At 46.3% G+C, this 24,655-nt stretch overlaps 1 protein-coding gene across 2 annotated transcripts in view; it reads left to right on the top strand.

Moving 5' to 3' along the window:
- The first annotated feature begins 15,266 nt into the window (after positions 1-15,266).
- Positions 15,267-24,655, top strand: part of TOPORS (TOP1 binding arginine/serine rich protein, E3 ubiquitin ligase) — a 53,037-nt gene continuing 43,648 nt past the window's right edge. The window contains exon 1 of one of the 2 annotated variants that reach the window (XM_078675994.1): positions 15,267-15,437. Coding sequence is in view for 1 of the 2 variants with exons in the window: in XM_078675993.1 (XP_078532119.1) it covers positions 15,815-15,919 (105 nt within the window). In the remaining variant the exon portion in view is untranslated. Of the gene's footprint in view, positions 15,438-15,719; positions 15,920-24,655 lie in introns of those variants that run through there. The other variant, XM_078675993.1, reaches the window with a different exon arrangement.

Here is a 24,655-nt window from a genome sequence, read left to right as displayed (position 1 = left end):
CATTCGCTGAGATGTATAGCCCATTGCAGTAATCCATTCTGCTTATGATAAGGGTCTGGATGAGAGTCTTCCGATGGTTTGGGGGTAGAAACGGGAAGGCTCGTCTCAGGAGCCCCACCACATGGAGGCAAGCACCTGCTACTTGCGTGGTGTGCTCTTTAAGCAGGAGCGCCTGGTCCAGTTTGACACCTAGGTTTTTTGCTGTTTGTTTGGGATTGGGGATGGGGCCCAATTCCAAAGGCCACCAATCCGGGGACCAGAGAAGGGTCGCCCCTCCAAACAGCATGACCTCCGTTTTGGATACATTACATTGCAAAAAATGTTTTGCCATCCAATGTGCTACAGCCCGCATTCCGTCTGCAAATGATGACTGAATTGCCGGGGTGAGGGTTTGAAAGGGGAATAGCAGCTGGGTGTCGTCAGCGTATGATACAGGAGTAAATCCAAAAGATCTTATCAGATTAGCTAAGGGGGCCACATAAATGTTAAACAACGTGGGGCTGAGGCACGAGCCCTGTGGCACACCCTTAGTTAGCTCTCTTGATGGTGATGAGTGGGAGCCCAGTCTGACACCTTGAGTTCGGTCAGAAAGGAAGCTGTGCAGCCATGATAGAGCTGTTCCTCCTACCCCTACGCTGCTCAGTCTTTCAAGAAGGAGGGCATGTGATACCGTGTCGAAGGCAGCGGACAAGTCCAACAGCACTAGAATCACTGATTCCCCCCTGTCCAGTGACATCCTGATGTTATCGGTCACGGAGAGGAGGGCTGATTCAGTGCTGTGGTTGGGCCTGAAACCAGATTGGGAAGGGTCCAGGCCCTCCGCTGCCTCGATGTAGTTCGACAGGTGAGTATTTACATGCTTCTCGGTAAGTTTACCGAGATAGGGTAGGAGGGAGATGGGTCTGAGGTTAGATAAATCAGACCAGGGCAGTGTGGTATTTTTCCGGATTGGATTTACAACTGCTTGTTTCCACTCAGATGGCACCCGTCCTTCACTGAGGGATTGATTTATGATGGTTTGAAGAAGTGGGCCTAGGAAGGAATTAAGGGGGGCCATCATTCTTGCGGGTATGAGGTCGTTAGGGGAGCCGGATTTTATGTGATTAGTTAGGAGGAGGAGATCAGTGTCAGATATTGGGGGAAAGGAGAGTAGTGATATTGTTTTTTGTTGTGAGGCAATGTTAGTGGAGCTGACATTGGGAGCAGGGCAGCAGGTATTGGTAGAGGTGTTGTTCAGGATTTTCTCATAAATGTGGTTGATTTTATTCTCGAAAAACAGAGATATCTCTTCACAGAGAGGCAGTGAGAAATCGTCCAAGCTAACACATGCTGTAGGTTTCACAAAGGATTCGAGTATCTTATATAATTCCTTTGAGGAGTTGCCAGCCTCTGATATTTGCTGGGCCAGGCTAAACTTGCGCGCTATTTTGATGTTTTTGTAGTATTGAGATTGTGCTTTCAAATAGGCATTCTTGTCATCTAGGAGGTGCGACCTCCTCCACTTCTTCTCCAGCCTTCTACACCCTTGCTTCTCACATCTTAAGGTGTCTGTATACCATTTTTCCTTTTTGTGAGTGGGGAATTGTTTGTGAAGTTTTAGCGGGGCTACTTTGTCTATGGCCTTCAAAAGAGAATCCTTGAAACTGGATAGAGTATCTTCTACATTATCAGATGCAAGGGATAGGGGTTTTTCCCAGACCTTCTGTAGTCCTTCTGCGGTGACTTTGTGCCACTGACGTCGCCATATGGGGGGGAGAGTTTTATGGGATGACAGTTTGTTTGCTATTGGGAGATCAAATTCTAATAAATGGTGGTCTGTCCAGTTCAGTTGAGAAGTGACTATTCCGGACAGGGTGGGGCAGTTAGAGAAAAGTAGGTCTAGTAGATGTCCCCCTTCATGGGTGGGATCGGAGTTGTGAAGTTGGAGCCCTAGAGCAGACATATCAGCAAGCAAGGCTTTGGTTTCACTTAGTTCTGGCTTGTCTACATGAGTGTTGAAGTCGCCTAGAAGGATAAAGTCTTCTTTGGCTCTAATGTAGGGTGCCAATAGTTCCATGAGAGAGAGGGAGAACCCAGCGTTGGGTCCCGGTGGACGGTATATAAGTGCACCTTTCATGGTTAATTTGGAAGAGATATTGATCCTAAAAGACATAAATTCTAGACTGGGGCTGCATTGTTTCTCTATAATAGTGACTTTCAGGTGTTCCTTATGAATGATCGCTAATCCGCCACCTATTTTAACTGGTCGGTCCATATTTAAAAGCTTGTATCCTGAAGGGATTGCGATCGTAATGGCTGGAGTTGTGTGGGGTTTGAGCCATGTTTCCGTAAGGAAACATGGCTCAAACCCCACATGTTAAACTGAAGTTTTTCCTCATAGCTTCCAGATATGGGTTCTTACATTGTAGAAAAACTGCAAGCAAAGGCATAGTTGGTGTGTGGGTGAAGCAGCTCCTGTGAGTATCAAGATACTCAGGGCCTCATTTTGATGTCGGTCAGAAAGCCTCCTCCTACCTGCGCTTCGAGGCTTTCCGCCCGACATCTTCGGTTTCACTTTCGACTGCCATATACAATAACTGGTGTTGAATGTGAAACCCGCTGGTCATTCCAACTGGCGTGCGATGGGCTCAAGGAGCCCGTCGGCCAGTCAGAACTGGCACATAATCCCTTAAAGATGGCGTTTTCCACCGTCGGGATTATGATGTCGGTTTCCCACAGGCTTTTCATGTTGAGCCTTCTGATATGAAAAGCCTGCCAGAAAGTGACTTTGGGAGCCCCTAGCAGGGCCCCCCTTATCCCTGTGGCCTCTGTTTGGGACCGATCGGGCACCTATGGTGCCCCCCTGTAAATCCCTTCACCGTCTACGGTGCTTGCCACACGGTGCAGGGATTTACAACAACTCCCTTTTCTCTATGGGACCTTGTGCTGTGGGCAGACACAGTTAAGTCTATGAACAACCGTCCGACAACTGAAAACTACCTGGAATCGAGAAGAAATTCTTCTGGTCAGAGAAAAACAGCAGCCCAACGGGGCTCCAACACTAGACTTGGATCTTCAACCATATTGACACCTTGAATGGCCTGAGGATGTGAAGAACATCCACGAATGAAGACCAATGAGCTTTACTTGAGATCAGATCCTGAAATGAAAAAGATAGGGCCGTAATACCTTACTCCCTCATATTGTTCATCAATACATCAGAAAGGGAAGGGAAAAAACATACGAATATACATGCGGTATGAAAATACTCCAGTATAGACAATGCAAATTACAATATGCAATACATAAACCTTGGTGGGATAATCCTCGCCTCTGTGTCCTTAATAGAATTGAAAATTCTTGTCACGTATGTTCGCAAATTTTGAAGTCTATGTCAGGACCGGAGGCTCCGATTATGCTTGTTTAAAGCTGAGCCACCACTACTGATGCAACATCCACAATAGGCTTATAGTAAAAAGACTTAAACATTGTATCAGATGACCAATCAGCTGCGTTCATAATATCCGCTAAGCTAACCCCCAAAGAGAAAGCTTTAGAAGCCAAAGCTCCACGAGCTGAATGTGCATCAAATTTGGAAACATTTATTCCAGCTTCGCCCCTGTGCCAGCGTACCCATCTGGACAAGGTAGCTGGGGTCACTGGGCGAAAAGGTTTTTGTAAAGCGATTAACAATTGAGCTCTCATATCTTGATGAAATTCAGCTGTACATACCTCATAATCTTTGATACATTGTACCACACATCGTTTAGGATTTTTTGGAAAAGTCATGTAAGCAATAGTAGTGGCATTACACTCAGTACGTCTGGTAATTACAAAAATAACACCCTCAGGTGAGAACCTACGACCTGCTAAATCAAGCCCACGGATATCAGAAACCCGTTTGCAGGACACTAGACAGAGTAACATAGTCAGTTTTGCAGACAACTGCTTCCGTGACAGATACTTATTGGAGGGCCAGGCCTCCAAGAATCGCAAAACAGAGTAAACATCCCATAACTCTGAATATTTGGGACAAGGTGGTTTAACCAACTGGATTCCTCTGAGCAGTTTGCATAGCAAATGATGTTCACCAGCCTGTTTGCCATTCACTGACATGTGACCTGCTGTGATGGCAGACCGAAAATTATTCATCGTTCTATAGGCAAGGTCGGAGGAAGCAACGGAAGCAAGAAAGTTTACAATAAAAGTGACATCTGCTGTAGTGGGATCCACTTCCTGGTGGGAGCTCCAACTTCACAATTGTTTCCAAGCTGAAGAATATCGCTTGTGTGTACTAGATGAACAAGCTTTGCTGATAAATCTGTCAGCGTCTCGCGAAAGGCCTGGTATCTTCCATCTATCCCTGAAATCCCCCAAGCTACTAGAAGGAGTTGCCCGGATTCTATCAAAGGATGAGGGGATTTCAGAGGGTCCAGCAACAGATTCCACTTCTGGGGAAGGAGGAGCTGCACAAATCATCTCCAGAAGCACTGGGAACCATGCCTGTGCTTTCCATAGTGGAGTGATCAGAATCAATTCTGACTGATATCGTTTGGTTCGTGCCAGAACCCTGGGAATCATCACAAACGGCGGGAAGGCATAACAAAGAACTGATGACCAATCCTGAAGAAACGCATCCGTGGCCAGAGCATCTGGATCCGGACGCCAGCTGTAAAATGCTAGAATTTACCTGTTGAGGCGGGAAGCGAACATGACTATCTAGCATGGACCCCAAAGGCGATTCAACGACCGGAAAACCCATGGATGGAGCCTCCAGTCACCGAAATCCCTCAGGTGATGAGAGTGCCAGTCGGCAATCTCGTTGGTGCAGCCCGGGAGGTACTCCGCTACTACTGATATCTTGTTCTGAAGGCAAAGGTGCCCAAAATCCTTGGCAATTTCCGCTAGAATCTGGGACTTTGTCCCCCCCGTTTGTTCACATAACGAACTGTGGACACATTGTCCATGCGAAGCAGAATGCAACAGTTTGTCTTGTGGGGGGAGAAACAGCGAATCGCAAAGGAACGGGAAACATCCTTTACAACGCAACTTTTACCACGCAGTGCCTTTACGACGCAACTATTACAACGCATGTCATTACAACGCATAGCGCTGGGGGGCGCTCTAGGATAGGGAATAGATTTAATTTACTATCCAACACCTTCCCTACTATCCACGGGGACTGGAGTTGGAATAGTAAATTAAACTATTCACTATCCAGCACCCCTAAGCGCTATGCGTTGTAAAGGCATGCGCTGTAAAAACTGCGTTGTAAAGGCATGCGTGGTAAAAGCATGCGTTGTAATGTCATACATCCCAAAGGAACCCGCCAGAAGTTCTAGGCAATTGAGGTGTTAATTCAATTGCTCCTGTGACCAACGTCCGCCTGTGGAAATTGGACCACAACGGGCTCCCCAATCCCACCGACTGGCATCAGATTCTATCACTACTTCCCATTGTAGATCTAAAGAGGGCACGACCATTCCAAGACTCCATGTCGTCCAGCCACCATAACATTTCCAACCTTGCCTCCTCCAAAAGAGGAATCTAATCTGAGTAACTGAGGCCTTTCTGGAGATGTTGAATCTTGAGCCGCTGAAGTGCTTGGTAGTGAAGGGGACCTGGGAAAATCGCTTGGATGGAGGAAGCTAACAGTCCGACGATCCGGGCTACAGATCTCAATGATACAATCTGCTTGAGCAAAATCAACCTCAACTCCCTCTTGATAGCTCTGATCTTCTGGTTGGGCAAAAGGAGCTGACAACTTTGGGAGTTGATCAGAAAACCCCAAAACTCGATCGATTGAGATGGAACTAAGACCAATTTCTGTGGATTCACAAGAAACCCGAGACACTGCAAAAGATCTATGGTCCATTCCAGATGGGTCATCACAAGAGGACAACGAGCCATGATGAGAATGTCGTCCAAGTAAATAATCAGACGAACACCCCGTGCTCTCAATGATTCTACTACAGGCCTCAGAAGTTTCGTGAAGCACCAAAGGTGCTGACGATAGGCCGAAGGGAAGGACTTTGTACTCGTACCAAATTCCCTGCCATTGGAATTGGAGAAAGCGCTGCTGAGGTTCATAAATGGGCACAGACAGATGCGCATCTTTCAGGTCCAGATGGACCTTTCAGTCTCCTTCCAGAAGAAGGTCGCGTAGAAGTTTAATCCCCTCCATCTTGAAGTGTTGATATACTACCCATCTATTGAAATCCTTTAGATTTAAAACTAGCCTGGATCCACCCCCCTTCTTCTGAACTAGGAAGATGCTGCTGATGAAGTCTCTGGGGTGACGAGTCGAGAACACTATGGCCCCCTTTTGAAGGAGAGTTTCTATCTCTTTGGGAATGAAGACCACCCTGGTGGCCACCATATCTGCCTTTCCTGAACCTGTTATTGGCTCGATGAGTGGGAAATAAGGAGGAGGAATAGGAATAATTATACTCCTGGTATCTTCCACGCTGCGATTGGTATTGGCCACACGGGGCGCCTTGATGAAAACGGCCGAACGACTGCCCACGGTGTCGTCCGGCCCTGCCGAAAACCATCCAGAAAGCTCTTTTAAGAGACCCCTGTGCCTTGTCAAGACCACTAAAGGTGCCGAAAACTTCGTCAGCTCCTTAAGGAAAGGTTGACCGAAGAGGAGACCCTGAGCCAAGGTACCGGTCTCAGAAGATGAAAGCTCTGCCAACTTAGGGTCGAGCTTCAAAAGAATGGAGCGACGGCATTCGCTAGATATAGCACAATTTGTGTTCCCCAATTGACAGATGGCCCTTGGTGCCCAGCCAATCAGTTCCTCTGGGTCAATCACCATCGAAGATTCCTTGGCATGAAAACCCAGCTCAAGAATCTTTGTAAGGGGACCCATTAAATCTAAAAGTTCATCTTGACAAGACCACCATGCTCGATCTATACACTTTTTAGGGTCTTTAGAATATTTCTTAAGATAGGTGAGCATGGAGGGATCCACCTCTGGTGTTTCTACCACCTTATCTGCCAAGTCTGGACGAGGGCATTCCGAACGAAGCCTCGCTCTAACATCCTTATCAAACGCTTGTCTAATATGGGACTGCACAGGGTGAACAATTTCCGTTTGTTCAAAGGTAAGTAATTTAGGGTGAGAAGGCGCATCTACGTAACGCTCTTTTCTCAATTTCTTAGCAGGCCTAGGGGACTCATCCTGCTCTGAATCCTGATCTGAGGACGTATTTTCATCGTCTCCGTGAGGTGACTCTGAAGTAGTCGCTTTCTTGGAAGACTTACCATAGTCAAGGTCTTTAGCCATGGCAGTGGCTAACTTGGCAAAATCCATGGCATGGGGATTCTTAGAACGCTTACCAGTGTCGGAAGGGCGACTGCTAGAACCAGGAAGCCAGCCCTGCTGCAGAGAGTAATTACAGAGGTGACCCTTCAGTGGCTCAATGGCTCTGATCAAAACTTTATTAACAGAGTGTTGTACACCAGCGTCTAGAGCCTCAACAAGCGCTTGCTCTATGGACCCAGAGGGTTCTTCATCCAAATAGTCCCCTTCAAAATAGAATTCTGACATAACGCCACGGTAATGTGACACACCTTCCCACTGGAGGACAGGCCCTAAAACACAACTAGGGATGAATTGTGCAGACACTAACTGCAATTAAGAGTCAAATAAGCCAATAAGGGAGAGTGGATAAAACCCCAGGCAAGCCAATGCACAAATGAGCAAGTAAAATGAAGACAGTTTTGTGCAGGAACAAATTTGAATGTGGAGGGAGGGCTTGCCAAACACTACTCTAGGCAAAGCCTATGCAAACAAATATTCAGCCCCACTCTATCACAAAGGCAGGGCGTTGATGGGAGCCTGGACGAGCAAGTGGGAAAAGAGCAATTGTAGCGCTGCTTCCGCGCTTGTATAAACCTATGCAACAGCGAAAATGAGTCAAAACGGGTACAAAATGGCCACCGCGCATGCGCAAAGCCGGCCGCCCATCACACTAGAAAGAGGACTACGCGTTAAGAAGTCACGCGTCCCGCTCCCACACTCTCCCGCTCCACAATAGAGACTCTGGCACAACTGGCGCCAGGCCGGGGAGGAAGAACGCTCCCCAAACACAAAGCAGCAAATGGGTCCGAAAGAATAGTGCACCTATAGGTCAGTAAATTGCAAAAAAACTAAGAAACAGGCAAAGTAAAAACCACTAATAAGTGGAAAGGTGTATATCCTGAAATGTGCGCAACATGACAACAACCAGGCAATGACACAACTAAAAAACTGTAAAATAGACAAATAACGCAATAAACAGACTGCGGAGACAGTAACAACCGTAATGAGAAAGACACGCTACGCGTCAGTAAACACACTACAAATATGCAAATAGAGAAAGACCAAGCACACTGCAAATCACTTAACTGGCTGCGGAGCAGCAAAGACAGAGGATGTGGTATTCTCATCCACGGCTTATATATGGGTTACTCTATGGTTTATCACTCTTATCACTCTTATCACTCTGATTTAGTTTCGCCCCCGCGCCAGGACAGTCTTGACTATCGGAGCGCGTTATAAATCCACATATAACATAACAATATAACATATAACATCATGTGACACCCTGTCTGTCCATGGGTATTGTAGTATTTGTTTTTTCTGTGATTTTATTGGCTGCTGCGAAATATACCAGTAAAGAAATGAGAAGCATAATCGGAGCCTCCGGTCCTGACAGACAATCACTAAATCTCGTGGGCACTGGGACTTCTAGAGTCTCTGGTGAGACATGCATAATTGGCAGCAGTCAAAGCCACAAATACTGTCAGGATGACGGAAGTTTTGGGTGCCAAGTGCAAGAATCAAAAATTTGCTAGCATTCGCGACAAGAATTTTCAATTCTATTAAGGACACGGAGGCGAGGATTATGCTTCTCAATCTTTACTGCATAAACACAGCAGCCAATGAAAATGTATATTTTCAGTAAACATTAACACAAAAACTTCATTACCCATGAACACCATGAGTATAGGCACGCCCCCACAGTCCATAAGAACCCCTTGCGTGCTCCCATCATCCTCTTTCTTTGAGGCGAAACAAGTCCAACAAAACTTGAACAGTCACAATCCTCCAACGTGGAAGAACAGCTTCAGGTGTAACATCCTGACATCCGGAGTCGATCAATCCGACTTCTTATCAGATCCTGAAATAAAGGAAATAACACCCCGTAATTCTTGCATAAAAGGGTGGGCAAGCTTAATACATACAGTACATTAAGCCGGGTGGGATAATCCTCGCCTCCGTGTCCTTAATAGAATTGAAAATTCTTGTCGCGAATGCTAGCAAATTTTTGATTCTATTACAGGACCGGAGGCTTCAGATTATGCTAGTTTAACGCTGATTAAATACCACTGAAGTAATATCTCCCACCGGCTTATAATAAAACGTTTTAAACGTTGAATCAGAGGACCAATCTGCACAACGCATGATATCTTGGATACTGGATCCCAAACCATATGATTTAGACGCCATCGCGCCTCTAACTGAATGAGCACCAAAGATGGTTGTATCAACACCAGCTTCCTTCATAATGAATCGAAGCCATCTAGCAATAGTGGCAGCCGCCACTGGTTTAAAGGGCTTTGGAATAGCAATCAACAATTGTGAACAGCCCTGCGGCCGCAAGGCCTTCGTACATGCCTCGTAGGTCTTTAAACATTGGACCACACACAGTTTTTCATTTTCAGGAAAAGCATTATAAGATATATGCCTAGACAATGTTTTAGTACGACCTGTAATATGAAACGAAACCCCTTCCGGGGTAAACACTCTACCTGTTACGTCGAGCGCTCTGACATCTGAAGATCTTCTGCAAGATGATAAGCAAAGCAACATGGCTAGTTTAGCTGACAACTGCTTCCTGGACAGGAGGGAATTAACCGGCCATTTGTCAAGCAAAGAGATTACAACTGAGACATCCCACAAACCCGTATACTTGGGTTTGGGAGGGTTGGCCACCCTGATGCCCTTCAACAGTTTACAAACCACCGGGTGCATGCCCACTGGCTTACCGTCCACTTGGGCATGCCCCGCCGAGATGGCCGAGCGAAAGTTGTTGACAGAACGATATGCCAAACCATCGGCCGCCTTTTCCGCTAGGAAATTCAAAATTTGGGATAACTCTGCCCCCACGGGATCCAGATGTCGTCCCACGCACCAACCCATCCAGTTCTTCCAGGCAGCGGAATACCGCTTCCTGGTGGAAGGTGCCCAAGCCTGTTTGATAAAATCGGCAGTCTGGCCCGAAATGCCTGGCAACTGCCACTGTTCCCGGAAAGCCTCCATGCCATCAGGGTTAACCTGCCCTCCAGCAGCAACGGGTGCTGTTCCTGACGAGGGCCCTGCAACAGCCACTTCAAATCCGGTAATAGCCGGGGGCGGTCGCAGCTCCACTGTAACAATTTGGGAAACCACGCTTGTGACGTCCACCAAGGAGTCACCATGACTATCTCCGCCCCTTGTCGTATCACCTGAGTCATCACTCTGGGAATCAACAGGAAGGGGGGAAAAGCATACTGGATCCCTTGCGACCACTCCTGTAGGAATGCGTCCGTCGCTGTCGCAAGCGGATCCGGTCTCCAACTGAAGAATCGGGTTAGTTGGTATGTCAACCTGGAGGCGAAAAGGTCCGTCTGAAATGGACCCCAAATCGCTTGTAGCCAAAGGAAGACCTGGGGAAGCAGCTTCCAGTCGCTGAAATCCCTCAAGTGTCTGGAGTTCCAGTCCGCCACCTGATTGGCTTGTCCCGGAATATACTCCGCGATGACTGATATCTGGTTCTGAAGGCAGTAGTGCCAGAAATCCTTGGCTATTTGGACAAGAAGAGACGACCTCGTGCCGCCCAACTTGTTGATATACCTCACCGCTGACACATTGTCCAGACGCAGGAGGATACAACATGATGTCTGCTTCGGGGATAGCGTGCGGACCGCGAACGATCCCGCCAGTAATTCTAAACAATTTATGTGAAGTTCCAGGTCCTGTGATGACCACCTGCCGCCTGTGGAAACCTCTCCACAACGCGCACCCCAGCCCCATCGGCTGGCGTCTGACTCGATTACTACGTCCGGCCGCGACCCAAAGATCGCCCTGCCGTTCCAGGCATCCACGTGGCCTAGCCACCATTGGAGTTCGTGCCGAACCTCGTCCGTAAGCGGGACCGAGTCCGTGTATGAGAGACCCTTCTGAAGGTGCCTGATCTTCAGGCGTTGGAGGGCCCTGTAATGTAAAGGACCCGGAAATATCGCCTGAATTGACGACGCCAGAACCCCTACAATCCTGGCCAGGGTTCTGAGCGTGACCAATTGACTGTCCAGTAATTTCCTGATCTCCTTCTTCAGCTCCCTCAACTTCGCTTGTGGAAGATGCAGCTGCGCAGTGAGGGAGTTGATCGTGAACCCCAGAAAATCTATCACCTGAGCCGGGGACACCACTGACTTCGCAAGATTTATCACAAACCCCAGGCTTTGCAACAAGGAAATAGTCATGGTCAAGTGTTGCAGCAACACTGACCGGTCCTGTGCCATGATCAGTATGTCGTCTAGGTAAATGATCATGCGCACTCCCCTTTCTCTGAGGAAGGCTACCACTGGTTTCATGACCTTGGTGAAACACCAGGGAGCCGAGGAGAGACCGAAAGGAAGAGCTAAATACTCGTACCACCGGCCGTTCCAATGAAACTGCAGGAATCTGCGGTGCGGAGGAAAAATTGGAATAGAAAGATATGCATCTTTCAGATCTAGTCGCACTAACCAATCTCCTTCTTGTAACAAATCCGCTAACATGTGAATACCCTCCATTTTGAAATGGTTGTACACCAGATACTGGTTGAATTCTCTGAGGTTGAGTACAAGCCTGTTGCCACCTCCCTTCTTTTGGACTAGAAAGACATTGCTGGCGAAGCCGCGAGGGCTTCTCTGGCAAATAGCGATCGCGCCCTTCCTCAGCAAGTCTGCCACCTCTGCCTCTATAAAACTGTGATCTAGTTGGGAAAAATGGAGAGGTGGCGGGGGGAACGCTTGCGCAGGAGGAGAATAGAATTCCAGCCGGAACCCCTGAATAGTCTGCAAGACCCAAGCATCTTGAGTTAACACCTGCCAATGCAGCAGACAATGCTGCGTGCGACCCCCCAATGGAAGGAAAGACACATCTGTGAGACTCACCGGAACTTTGATGGGCCTTGAAATTCGCCCTGTTGTTTCCCGACTGGAAACGGCCTTTGTTGAAGCCTCTTCGTGATGGATAGAAGGTTCCTCCGCGGGTAGAGTCCCACTCACCGCGGCCGCGGCCAAAATCACCTCTCTGGGAGCCTCTCTGGAACCCTCGGCCTGACGAGCGACCCCCGCCTCGCCCGGCCCTGTTGAAAACACCCTGCGTGAGGGCGCGCTTAATACCACTCTGGGCCTTATCCAATGCGGTGAAGGTGCCAACATACTTGGTGACATCTTTCACGAACCTGTCTCCAAAGAGACACCCACCACCAGAGGGCCCGGTTCTGCCTCCGCCAGTTCCGTTAAATTGCTGTCCATGCGCATTAGTAAGGACTTGCGCCTCTCCGAAGAGACAGCGCAATTCGCGTTGCCCAGAAAGCAAATCGCGCGCTGAGTCCACTCAGCCAAGATGTCCGGATCCACAGGAGTCGCCCCTTCCTTGGCCGCTAAGGCCATCTCTAGGATCTTCGCCAGGGGTCCAATGACATCAAGCATTTTGTCTTGACAGCCCCGCCAGGCCCTGTCAAGCCCTCTTTTAGGATCCTTGGAAAATTTCTTTAGGAATGTCAGCATACTTGCGTCTATTTCCGGTGTGTCCGCGACACAGTCCGGAATATCTGGACGCGGGCATTCCGACCGCAGCCGGTTGCGCACCTCCCGAGTGAAACTCTTCCGGAGGTGGTCATGAATATAGTCAGAGACGTCCGCCGGCGGAACCCAGTCCGAAGACCGAGGATGAACGATGTCAGAGGGGTCAAAGTGGAAAGCCTTAGAGGCTTTGTCCTCCACTGACTTGGGAGCCGGCTTGGCCTTTTTAGGGGGAGGAGGCTGCTCCTCCGAGGAATCAGTGTCCGTATTGGTATCCGTATTAGTGGTGGTAGTATCCGTGTCTACCACGATCTGGCGCTTACTTTTCGCTTTGCCACCAGAACGATGCTCAGTTGGGACGTCACGAGTCGGCAATGAGGCCATGGATTGTGCATGTGGCCACAGTTGGCGCTCGTCCGAAATGGAAGTAGAGGTAGAGGGAGTAACTCGCTTCTGCTTCCTACTCTTGTCATATCCGTGGCGCTTAGCAAAGCCTTCTAACTGCTTGCGAATGGGGCGCAGGGCCACTGCGAGTGCTTGCTGCACAGTCTGGGGGACCTTCTTCTCCATTGCTCTCTCAACTGAAGCTTGGACCGAGGCATCCAAAGCTTCGACAATATTGTCCTCAAGAACAGCTTCCTGCTGCCCGTCATTGTTGTCCTCCCCATCTGCCTCCCCCTCTTCGGGGTATTTTACCCAATTTTCCATGGTTACTCAATGAGAAGATACTACTGAGGCAGGTGTAGGGGGTGGTGGAGGGGGTCAGCCCACTGCACACAAGAAGGTAGTAAATAGGCAACTGTACCCAAACCCCCTCAGCAAAGCTGTAGTCAGCAAGGTCAAAGACCTAGGGCCCAAATATATGAAGAGTGTGTGCTCACTCTGGACCCTGGATTAATACAGCCAGCACTGGCGGTAAAACGAGGGGCCAGCCGGTGTGTGGAACGAGTAAACGCGCGTTCCAGTAAGCCTGGGGAACGTGCCGAGGCGCGCCGCCCAAAACGCTACCAAATGCTACTAAAAAGCAGCCCAATTGATCAGCGTTTTTGGGCGCGCGCGTCGGCCGTGAGCCACCCGGCCTTTACACAGGGCGCATTAGGGAGCTCCTGCGCGCCCTCAGGCTGCCGGCGAACGGGCCCAACTGGTGATCGCGGCGGCCCCCCGCCGGTCAGAGACCGTCCTGATAGCGCTGGACGCGCGCGCTCCACAGCGGGAGCTGCCTGAGGCAAAGCCGGCCCAATACGAGCGCAGCGCAAGGTGAGCGCTCGCGATCCGCCTCGCACCACAAAAAGCCCCCAAACACCACAACAGGAGAAATAACACCAATAAGCACACCAAATAAGACTTATGTCCTCAATCAAGCAGCGGAGCGACCAGCCTCAATTCAAATATATATACACAACAGTCTCCCAAGCACCCCCAAACCAACAAGCAGAGTGAGGGGACAGGGAAGGTGCACTTAACTCTGGCTTGTGAGCAGCAAAGAAAGAGGATGATGGGAGCACGCAAGGGGTTCTTATGGACTGTGGGGGCGTGCCTATACTCATGGTGTTCATGGGTAATGAAGTTTTTGTGTTAATGTTTACTGAAAATATACATTTTCATTGGCTGCTGTGTTTATGCAGTAAAGATTGAGAAGCATAATCTGAAGCCTCCGGTCCTGTAATAGAATTAGGTTCTAATAAGCAAGGAATTCAAAGTACAGAAACTTTCCCAGGATAGACAGAGGCAGAGGTTCTTCATACTGCCCTGCCAGCAGTAAGTAACTAAATCGCATTCCTCCTGTAAATGCGAGCACTGACCACTTTAGCTCAACAATTTTCTTCCCGTTTTCTTTTTTTTTGAGGGGGGGTCAATAATTATTGTTTAAAAATGTTAACTTAAAGACATGCGTAAATACTTGTGTTCTGGATAGTTAAGAGTATTTGTTTTGGGAGAAAAGGCTCAGCTACAAGCACACAGGTTGATCAGGTTCGCTGACTCACGGTGACAGAAGAACGTACTATTGACAGCCTGACTAAGCACCAATCCTTCGGGCATGCCATTGCACGCTCCTCTTTATTTTACCAGCAAGGCTGATTTAAATTAGTAGTTTATGAAGTGTGCTTTCATACTGCGCGCCCCACACGAGTGGCCGACAGTGAACTCCACAATGGCACATACAGAGAACGAGAAAATAATCGGCTACAGCAAAGTTTTTCTTTGAAAAAACTCAGTCTCTTAACCATATAGTTTATGAAAAATAAAATGCGCTTTTCGTAAAACGTGAATGTTTCAATAAAAAGTAGACTGTTTTCATTGTTATTTTAGCAATGTGTGGGCTACTTATTGTGTTAAATATCAATGGTTCTTTAATGCTTATCCCAAGGTACGTTGATCTGTGTTTTATGACATAATTGTTTCATTAAAATGGAAAACACCTTTTTATATATGGCGGCCTTGCTAGCCGATGACGTTGAACTGGGTCAATGGGCGCGTTTCGACTGCGCTTTTGTCAAAATTAAAAGGCGTCCTAGGCTCTCTTTTGCAATGAGCATAGAAATAGCTGCGATTTCGGCCCCCGTATTTTCAGTTGCAACGAAGCAACGGCTGCCTAGGTCTCCGCGTCGTTTCACACGAAAATCCCACACTGGGTAAGTCTTTGGGTCGTTTAAATTGCACATATTTTCGGTACATTGATTCGAGTCATATAACAGGATGTTTCGCTGATGTGAGTAATGCATAGAAACTAGATATCTGCCACATTCCTGTTGAAACGTTTATATAATATATATTTGATCGAAAGCATAAACAACACCGTGCCCCGTAGTTCTACACATTGAATACACCGTTACTGATAATGTAAAATGGCGCCTGCCGTGCTCCCTTCCTTCACTTTTCTTGCCGTTAAGTGTCAGTCTTTCTTCTATTTCCATGCTGGGCGCTCGGTGTTGTGTAACCGGAAGTGGTTGCTTGCTGTGGCTAGGGCTGCTGGTGTCACCGAGTGACCCGCGCCCGCTCCACTGGCAGCATGAAGCCGCGCGGGGAGCGTCGGAGGAAGCCCGCTACCCGCAGCAGAGGAGCCCCAGGCCATCGAAGGGCGCAGCCCGACAGAGCTACCGCCGCAACAGCCACGGTTAGTACGGAACCATGTGAAACATATTACATTGACTGCCGTGGGGTGAGATCGCCTCTCGATGTTTAACAGCAGTCCTTGGGATTTTTGGGAGCTGGGCTCTGGATTGAGTGGTGTCTGTGCTATTATAGTAGCTCACACCGGAGTCAGGGAAAGCCAGACACCTGCCTATTGTCGTGCAGGGTCTGAGGTTGATGTCAGGGGTGAGGCGGTTGTGACGAACCCCTGGGGTTTGGGGAGGGCTGCTGGTGGTCAGACGTGCTGCAGGAGGTGGAGCTGTCAACTCCGGGTGTGGTGGGGACGGACCATCGCTGAGAAGTGGCCAGTGGTTCATGTTAGTATACGGCCGGCAAGATCGAGAGCAGCGACAAGAATACGGGTATGAGGAATACTTATCGTTATACACTGAGCACAGAAGTATTGTTTAGAATTTTCTTTATATATATTTAGAATATCATTGAACTGTTCTTTCCTGAGAAAACACGGTCCTCTGTCCTAGAAGGTCTATACGTTTGTAAGCAACGTTTGATAAAGCATTTTGTGTGGTGCTGTCGAAGTCTGGGTGACTTTACATAATTTAAATTCTCGTTCATTTGTATTCGAGGTTGTCTGGAATCATTGACGCCCGGATAGGGAAGATTTTAATTGGTAATCTTTTGCTTATCATGGTATCTTTGATGTGTGGTTTGCTGCGTATGGGTGCCTGTGCCTAAGACCGGTACTTTAAATTCCCTGGATTCCATGGCGGTCCAGTGCTTAAGGGTACAGGGTCAGACTGATTTGCATATAGCCATGTCTGAACTGGGGTGGCAGAGTGGGCTAAAGAACGGTGATGGGTCAAACCCAGATCATTTGACTGGGTGTGAGTGTTTGATTGGTTCAGATGCTCCGTCCATCACCACCCCCTTTTGCACCGCTTTTGGCCGTCATAAGTGTGGCAGGGTATGCTCAGACGTGGGTCCCTTGCTCACTTTGCCACTGGATTCGAGCAAGCCGGGCTGAAGACGGCTGGAATGCCAGAAACCGGTCCTCTGAAGCCTTTTTCCGGTCCAGGGAAGGCATGGCTTGGCAGTTCGGGCTGGACTGTTCCCATGAGGCACAGGGTCAGATTGATTTGCATATAGCCATGTCTGAACTGGGGTGGCAGAGTGGGCTAAAGAACGGTGATGGATCAAACCCAGATCTTTTGACTGGGTGTGAGTGTTTGATTGGTTCAGATGCTCCGTCCATCACCACCCCCTTTTGCACCGCTTTTGGCCACCATAAGTGTGGCAGGGTATGCTCAGACGTGAGTCCCTTGCTCACTTTGCCACTGGATTCAAGCAAGCCGGGCTGAAGACGGCTGGAATGCCAGAAACCGGTCCTCGGAAGCTTGTTTCCGGTCCAGGGAAGGCATGGCTTGGCAGTTCGGGCTGGACTGTTCCCATGAGGCACATGGTCAGACTGATTTGCATATAGCCATGTCTGAACTGGGGTGGCAGAGTGGGCTAAAGAATGGTGATGGATCAAACCCAGATCTTTTGACTGGGTGTGAGTGTTTGATTGGTTCAGATGCTCCGTCCATCACCACCCCCTTTTGCACCGCTGTCCAGTGCTTAAGCCACTTATTTTGCTCATACAAATGACGTGTGTGATTTTAGCAGTATTGTGCGCAAATGCGAGTGGTATTAAAGGTCACTTGATATGATTTCCAGCCAAATAACGTTTGGCGGTATGGCTTGTGTGCTCAGGTGCCCGGAAGGCATGTGAGGTTATATAATGAATACTTATGGCCCAGAAAGTGCTGTTGATATTATGGACGTGATTTCATATCAAAACTGCTGGATGTATATGTGAAGGGCTGTCTGTTGTCCACAGTGAGTTTGTGTTTTTATTCCTTCTTTGAATTGGGTATTTGGAGCTTCATGGCATTTTGATTAGGCGGACACTGGTTGATTGCAGCAGCAATTAAGCAAGCGTGCTTGCCTCTGCTCTTTTTGCACATAATGAGATTATAGGCCTGATAGAGCGCGCAGGTCACCCGGCTATATTTTTTACCATATGCGTACTTGGGCCCATAATTCTGTTTACCATAATTGCTTAATAGGGTAACCTACACTCTCTACCAGTCTTTTAATCCTAACTGATTCCTATACCATTAACTTACAAATCATTGTCACTGGTACCTATGACCACAATGGATTAGGGAGTTAGCTGCAAAGATAAGCAGTAAAACTATAATAACATTGCACTCGTGTAAATGGCCACAGACTCAGGAAGTTTTGAAAAACCTTTATCTAATCTTCTTCAATTGTTGTGAGTAAAAGATTTACAGCAAGCAAGCTATCAATAACCAGAATCATGAAGAGCGTATAACTATGTAAAAGATATATGATGCCAACCATTTAGAAGTCTAAAGGGAAGGTAAGAACAGGCAACATACTATAATGAACTCACAGAAATCAGACTTGAAAAGGTATTTCCTAAAGGACGGGAAAAATAAGGAACACGCTAAAAGGTCACAGTTTTAGTCGCTTTCAAGGGAATGGGTAAGAAAAAGGAACATGAAATTGTAATGACGAAACTGGGTTATCATGTAGCTATAGGAAGGGTAAGAAAAGGAACACACTGAATAATTCAGAATAACCACTTTGGTTTGTCTAAAGGAAGGGTAAAGAAAAGGATCATCTATTTATTGGAAGGAAACCCGCTACTTAACACCCACGACTAGGGAGGAGGGGAGATAATGGAACACGCTAATAATGACAAGCTTATGACTTTGGCACTTCGTCACCAAGGAAGGAAAAAGGAACATATGCAGTTATAGCTTCAGCAAAATTAAGGGACGGGTAAGAAAAGGACGCAAATATGTTTCCCTCACAGATTTATATTTACCTAGAACGGAGTGAAGACCAACCCTGGCCACGAGTCAGTTATGGACAGAAACCCCGAAATTGCAAACGCCAGTAGGCCAACAAGTGCAGGTCAGAGACAGGACAGGAAAACCCAGATTTGGATCAGAACCGGACCACCAAAGTTGAGACCAGCACCCGCAGTTCAGTTGCAACGCCTGTGCTACACCCTCTCTGCAGCTATCAGTCAGAACCCCGATTGGGTTATCGAATTCCCCAGCAAAGTGCTTCGCCAGCACTTTAGGTCCCCAAAACCCCGATTGGGCCAGCGAGTCCTCTGACAGAGTGCTTCGCAGCACCTCTGTACTCGATCAGCTATTGAGTGCGTTGGGTCAGCGACGGGTCAGCTATTCGGACAATTTCTCTAGCTAAACCTAGGCCAGTTATACTGTTTTCCAGGTCAGTATACCACCCCCCAATGTTGCAAGTGTAAGGATCCCCAATTTCGATTGGACAGAGGGAAGGACAGGTCATCATACTATCTAAAATTTGAGCTTTCTCACGCTCCTCATTTGAATTTTCGTACACGCCCATAGAATTCCAGGTTCTCATTACATCTGCTTTCCACATAACAATGGTGAATTTAACATTGTATACATTGTATTAGTTTTAGTACAGTTCAGCTTCTTCGGCTAGGTGAGAGTTGTCTTCCCAGGCGCATCTTGGCTAGAGTTGCCATCTGGCTGGGTTTCAATGTCAGCTGCTTTCAGCCTTCCTCTCATAGGGTGCCATGTGCAGAGGACTTTCAGAATGGAGTATTCCCGTCTCTCAGGCCCAAAGTTTACGATACATGAAAGGTAAAAGGAAACAGTCTTAGAACATAAATTAAATGATTTCACTGTATACCATGAATTTCTACACTACTCCATTACTGTAAAATAAACTATATCGTTATGATTAAGCAGAACGAACAGCTTAGCAAAAGCAGCAATGCAAGCTTCTTGCATGTGAGAACACAAAGCAGCCATTTTAGCTCTACTGTGCAAGTGCAAACAGTTTCCTACCAAGACAACAAATACGTCACGTTACAAGGGTATGACCGACGCATGCGCAGTCTAAATTCCCGCGTAGCAGCGGCCATTTTAGGTTGCAGCCGTATTAGGATTAGTAAACACATAGGCAAGCATCACTCAGACACCCAATGTCGGAAAAGGGCAAATTAATAAGACAAACATATTGATTAGTTAATTAACGTTATTCGAGGTTCATGAGTTCAAGCAAGTCGCTTTACGTGCGAATCCTTGCTCCGCCAATCCCCTCTTTGATGATATTTTATATCATCACAATTAATGGAATCAGATGCCAACTTTTCACATTTCACCCAGTTCAATTTCTTCGAACTTTCTTTTTTTTTTTTTTTTTTATTCAAATCTTTTTTATTGAAGAAAAGGAAAGCAAAGACAATACAATAAATCATCCAATACATAGATAAATGCATTATTGATCATAATGACGCGTACCAAAATTCAAAGGAATAGAGAAAAAAATAGGGAGTAGAGAGGAAAGGAGGAGTAAGAGAAAAGGACAGATGTATCAATATATCATTAGCAATCGGCTTACAGAAACATGAGTCGCAGTATAGGAGACATTAAGTATACAGTAAAGTATTTAAACATGGAATATACAATAAAGTATGTAAACATGGAATCTGAGGGGTCAAACAGAGATATTGATGTACATAAAGATAGCCAATCTCTCGAGGTTTGTATCATGGAGGTTCAGATCATGGAGGTTCAAAGTGGAAGGATGACACATCTAAGGAGGACCACAATTTCCTGTTAGAAGGCGTCCATGTGGCTGACTGCAGTGCTGGATTGTCCGCCCCTCTCAAAAAGGAGAGCCATTCGAACCATATTTTAAAGTTGACTCCCTCAAAGTTTTTCCAATTACAGAGAATGACCTTGCACGCCAATGTCAACATGATATCTAGCAGTTGTCAGTCATGTATGTCAGGTAATTGTGCTTCGAAAGGGCCCAAAATGACGTATAAAAAGTCCTGAACGGGTGTGATTCCAAACACTTGTTGAATATAGGCAAAGATTTTTCTCCAAAATGTACTTAATAGGGGACAGTCAAAAAGCATGTGCGCCAGGTCTCCAGGTGCTGCCTGGCAGTTCCAACAATTGGGCGTATCCTTTAGATTACATTTGAACAGCTTCTGAGGGGTCCAGAACACTCTGTTCAGCAACATATATTTAGTTTGACAGAGAATTTGGGAGACCTTATTCGATAATGCAGTGTTGTGTATTACCTCCCAATCTATTGATATCCCTGTCGAGTTAGATTCCGACTCCCACTTGCTTTCCGTTAACTTATGTGATTTCTTGGGCAGGGGGAGGAGCAATTTATATATTCTGGAGACAAAATGGTTAGCATGGTAGAGTAGCCGGAGACGTGTCAAGAGTCATGGTAAATCTGTAGTGAGGGCACGTTTAGAGATAACGGCTTTCAATTTCAAGAATTGATAGAATTCTATGGGTGGCAAATTAAATTTCTCTTGCAGTGTCGAAAAAGGAATGGGCATACCGTTTTCATAAAGGTCACTTACCATATGGATACCTCGTTCAGCCCACAGCTCCCAATAAAGGGTTTTCCCCTCTATCCGAAACATAGGATTATGCCATAGCGAGACTAGGGTAGATTTCTTTAACACTGCGTCAGTTTTATGGGACTGGTCAAGCCTGAGGAGGGCTCTTCTGGTATTTAGTGGGATATATTTGGAGTGAGGTACATGGGTCAAGTCCATGCTGAGGAGAGCCGAGAGGGGTGCATGCGCCAGCAATGATCGCTCAATAGATAGCCATACTGGAGTGTAGGATGTAGGGTCAACTAGCCATAGAGCCCCCTGCTTGCAAAGGAAAGCCGCCTGGTAGTTCCTGAACGAGGGAAGGCTCAGGCCGCCCTTTTCTTTTGCCAGTTGCAACTTTTTCAATGATATCCTGGCTTTTTTCCCTCGCCACAGGAACTCCCCAAACAACCTGTCCACTTTTTTGATGAACTCGTCCGTGAAAGTCATTGGGGGAATGCAAGACAGGTAGTTAACCAGAGGTGTGCACATCATTTTAAGGGTCTCAGCCCTACCCCACCAGGACAAAAACTTGGGTGACCAGCTATCTAATAACGCAGAGATCTTTTTTAATGTTAGGTCCTCATTCACCTTCAGGGTTGTTATTAAGTCCTTCTCAAAATCTAAGCCCAGGTATTTAAAAGCTTTTGGCTGCCAGGTGAGGCCAGATGAGCCAAGTATTTCTTTACCCCCGATGTTATTCAACAGCTTGACTTCTGTTTTGTCCTTATTCAGCTTGTACCCCGAAACTTTGGAATACCCGTCAATCGTGTCCATTAAAGCCGGGATAGCTTCATCAGCTCTCTCCGTCAAAATGAGCACATCATCGGCGTATGCAGTTAATTTCACAGTACAGTCATCAAATGGAACACCTGCAATGGCCTCATTATTCCGGATATGGTATAGAAAAGGTTCTATCGCTAGTAAAAACAGAGATGGTGATAATGGGCATCCTTGTCTTGTTCCCTGTTTCAGGCAGAAGGATGAGGAAAAGGAGCCTCCCGCTCTAACCCTAGCTGTAGGACCGGCATACAGAGCCATTACAAGTTTAGTGAATGTCGCCCCTAGATTAAATTTGTGTAATACTGCCTCAAGGAAGGTCCAGTCGACCTTGTCGAAGGCTTTTTCAGCGTCTAATGTGACCGCTACTGTGGGGGTATTCAAAAGTTTCGCTTTTTCTAGGGCATGGGCTAAGACTCTGGTGTTATCGAACTTTCTATTTCTCTTTTTCTCCACATCTTTATTAGGATGAGAATTTTTCATCCTTTTATAAATCTGGTTATTCAATTCTTCGAATTCAAGTTCTTCGACATTTCTTTTTACTCCTCGCCTATTCACAGAATATTTCTTTTTGTGCTTTCGACATTTGCAGCAAATTATTATTATGATCACTAGTAAACCTATTCCCGCTATTGGCATCAGTATTTTGCTCACACAACTTTTACCTAAATTAGAAAACCAGCTACCTACAGCGGAGAGACCATCAGTAAGTCTCTTCCAGACACTATCAACCTCCAGTGGTTTAAGCTCCTTTTCCAAATTTGCAATGTTTCTTACATACCCTTTGATTTCCACACTTTTGTCTGGTATGTAAGTGAAACAATGTTGCGATTTCAACATTCTGCAGACTCTGCCCTCTTTTGCCAATAACATGTCAAGAGCAAGTCGATTTTGTAAAACCATAGATCTGATCGCAACCAGTTCGGTATTGACCATCAGGAAACCTCCAGCAGTGTCAGTTGATAACCGATCTACTACTGTTGACAATTTGCAAATTATGTGTGTATTCAGAGCCACTCCCACTGTAGGTATCAATGCACTAAAAATATCACCTACTATTTCACCAACGCTTTCTCTTTTATTACGTACTAATTCATTAGTTCTTTCAGTGATTTTCCCCACCTGGTATATCTTTGGGAAGACAATACCAAAGTAACAACTCCCATACCAATGGTCGGGTAATTTGAAATAAGCCTTTCCACATATATAATAAATTCCAGGAAACACAGGTTCAGACCCATCTTTAAAACCCCAACCCCCAATTACCTTGTGATTGTGTTCGCATTCACTGGAACCAATGAATATATTGTTATAATAACTGGTTCTTTCTCTTTGAAGACAAAGTTTCCCCTTCTTTTCAAAATTCAGCAACATAGAAGCATTAGCCCCACCATTTGAGGTGCTCCCTATGCTTTCAGCTCATTTAGAGGTTTTCTGATTCTTGTGTTTTGCTTTCTTTTGGAAACTTTCTCTTCTTTTCCCTACCATATTTAGAAACATTTTCTATTTCTCTTTTTCGTGTAATGAACAGGTCAGGTTATCTTTATGTGCGTCATCTATATTTTACCTACAGTTAGAAAATATTCACTCATGTATTTTGCTACATCTCTAGTTGTATGTGCAGGGTTTAGGTTTCTTCGCACGGGAAGTTAAGAAAATATCACATCTAAGTTAGAATAGTAATACAGCAACGGTCCTCTTTTGCAAAATAAGCTAGATAAAACACTACAGGAAATTCCATATGTTAGTGGCAAATGGTGGTATGTCACACCTTCAGCTACTTAGGTAGGCAGCTTCATGCAGACATAGCAATCAACTACTTCCATTGCTTCTACTTAATGTACTAACAGGTTTGCAAATACATTCAAGTGAGTTCTGTTTTTGATTTTATTATAATGTAAACCTTCCTCATCTGGTGCTTCTAAATCTACCTTTTCTTGTTTAAGGCTAAGTGCTCTTTGTGGTGTATCTACTCTTTGTGGTGTATTTCTAGTTTGTAACTTTTAAGTGTCCTTTGGCAATTGATTAGTAGGGTACAGGTTTGTGTCTTTACTCATCATAGAAGGAATAGCTATTGTTAGTCCTATCCAAAGTTTCAGCACTATTGCTACACTACACAAACATACTTTGCAGCATGTTTTTAAACAACCTCGTCTCGGTCTCCCATTCAAAGAGGAATCGGACATTTTGACTCAAAAGAAGCTTCAACCCCTCTTTGTAACTCCGCACAGCTTGCTTACTCGGGGCAACTTTCAGGTTAGTTTCGCTTCTTCGTCGGTCTGGTCAATAATTAATTCTTCATCACTTTCATCACCTATTTCAAGATTTTCAAAGTCTTCCAATACGAAGTAAGTCCACTCAGGACTCTGATACTTGTTATTCAGTCTCTTTATTCGGGCACTCCTCCTGGTTTTTATCACAGACGGATCAGTTTGACTTGCGACTTCATTTATCTGCTCAGGTTCTTTGTTTATTGTCTTTAGTCATAGTCTCAGTCTC

Source organism: Lissotriton helveticus, chromosome 2_1, assembly GCF_964261635.1.
Source record: "Lissotriton helveticus chromosome 2_1, aLisHel1.1, whole genome shotgun sequence".
NCBI lineage: Eukaryota > Metazoa > Chordata > Amphibia > Caudata > Salamandridae > Lissotriton > Lissotriton helveticus.
The sequence above is the reverse complement of the archived record's forward strand: the minus strand, read 5'-3'. Positions and strand labels throughout refer to the sequence as shown.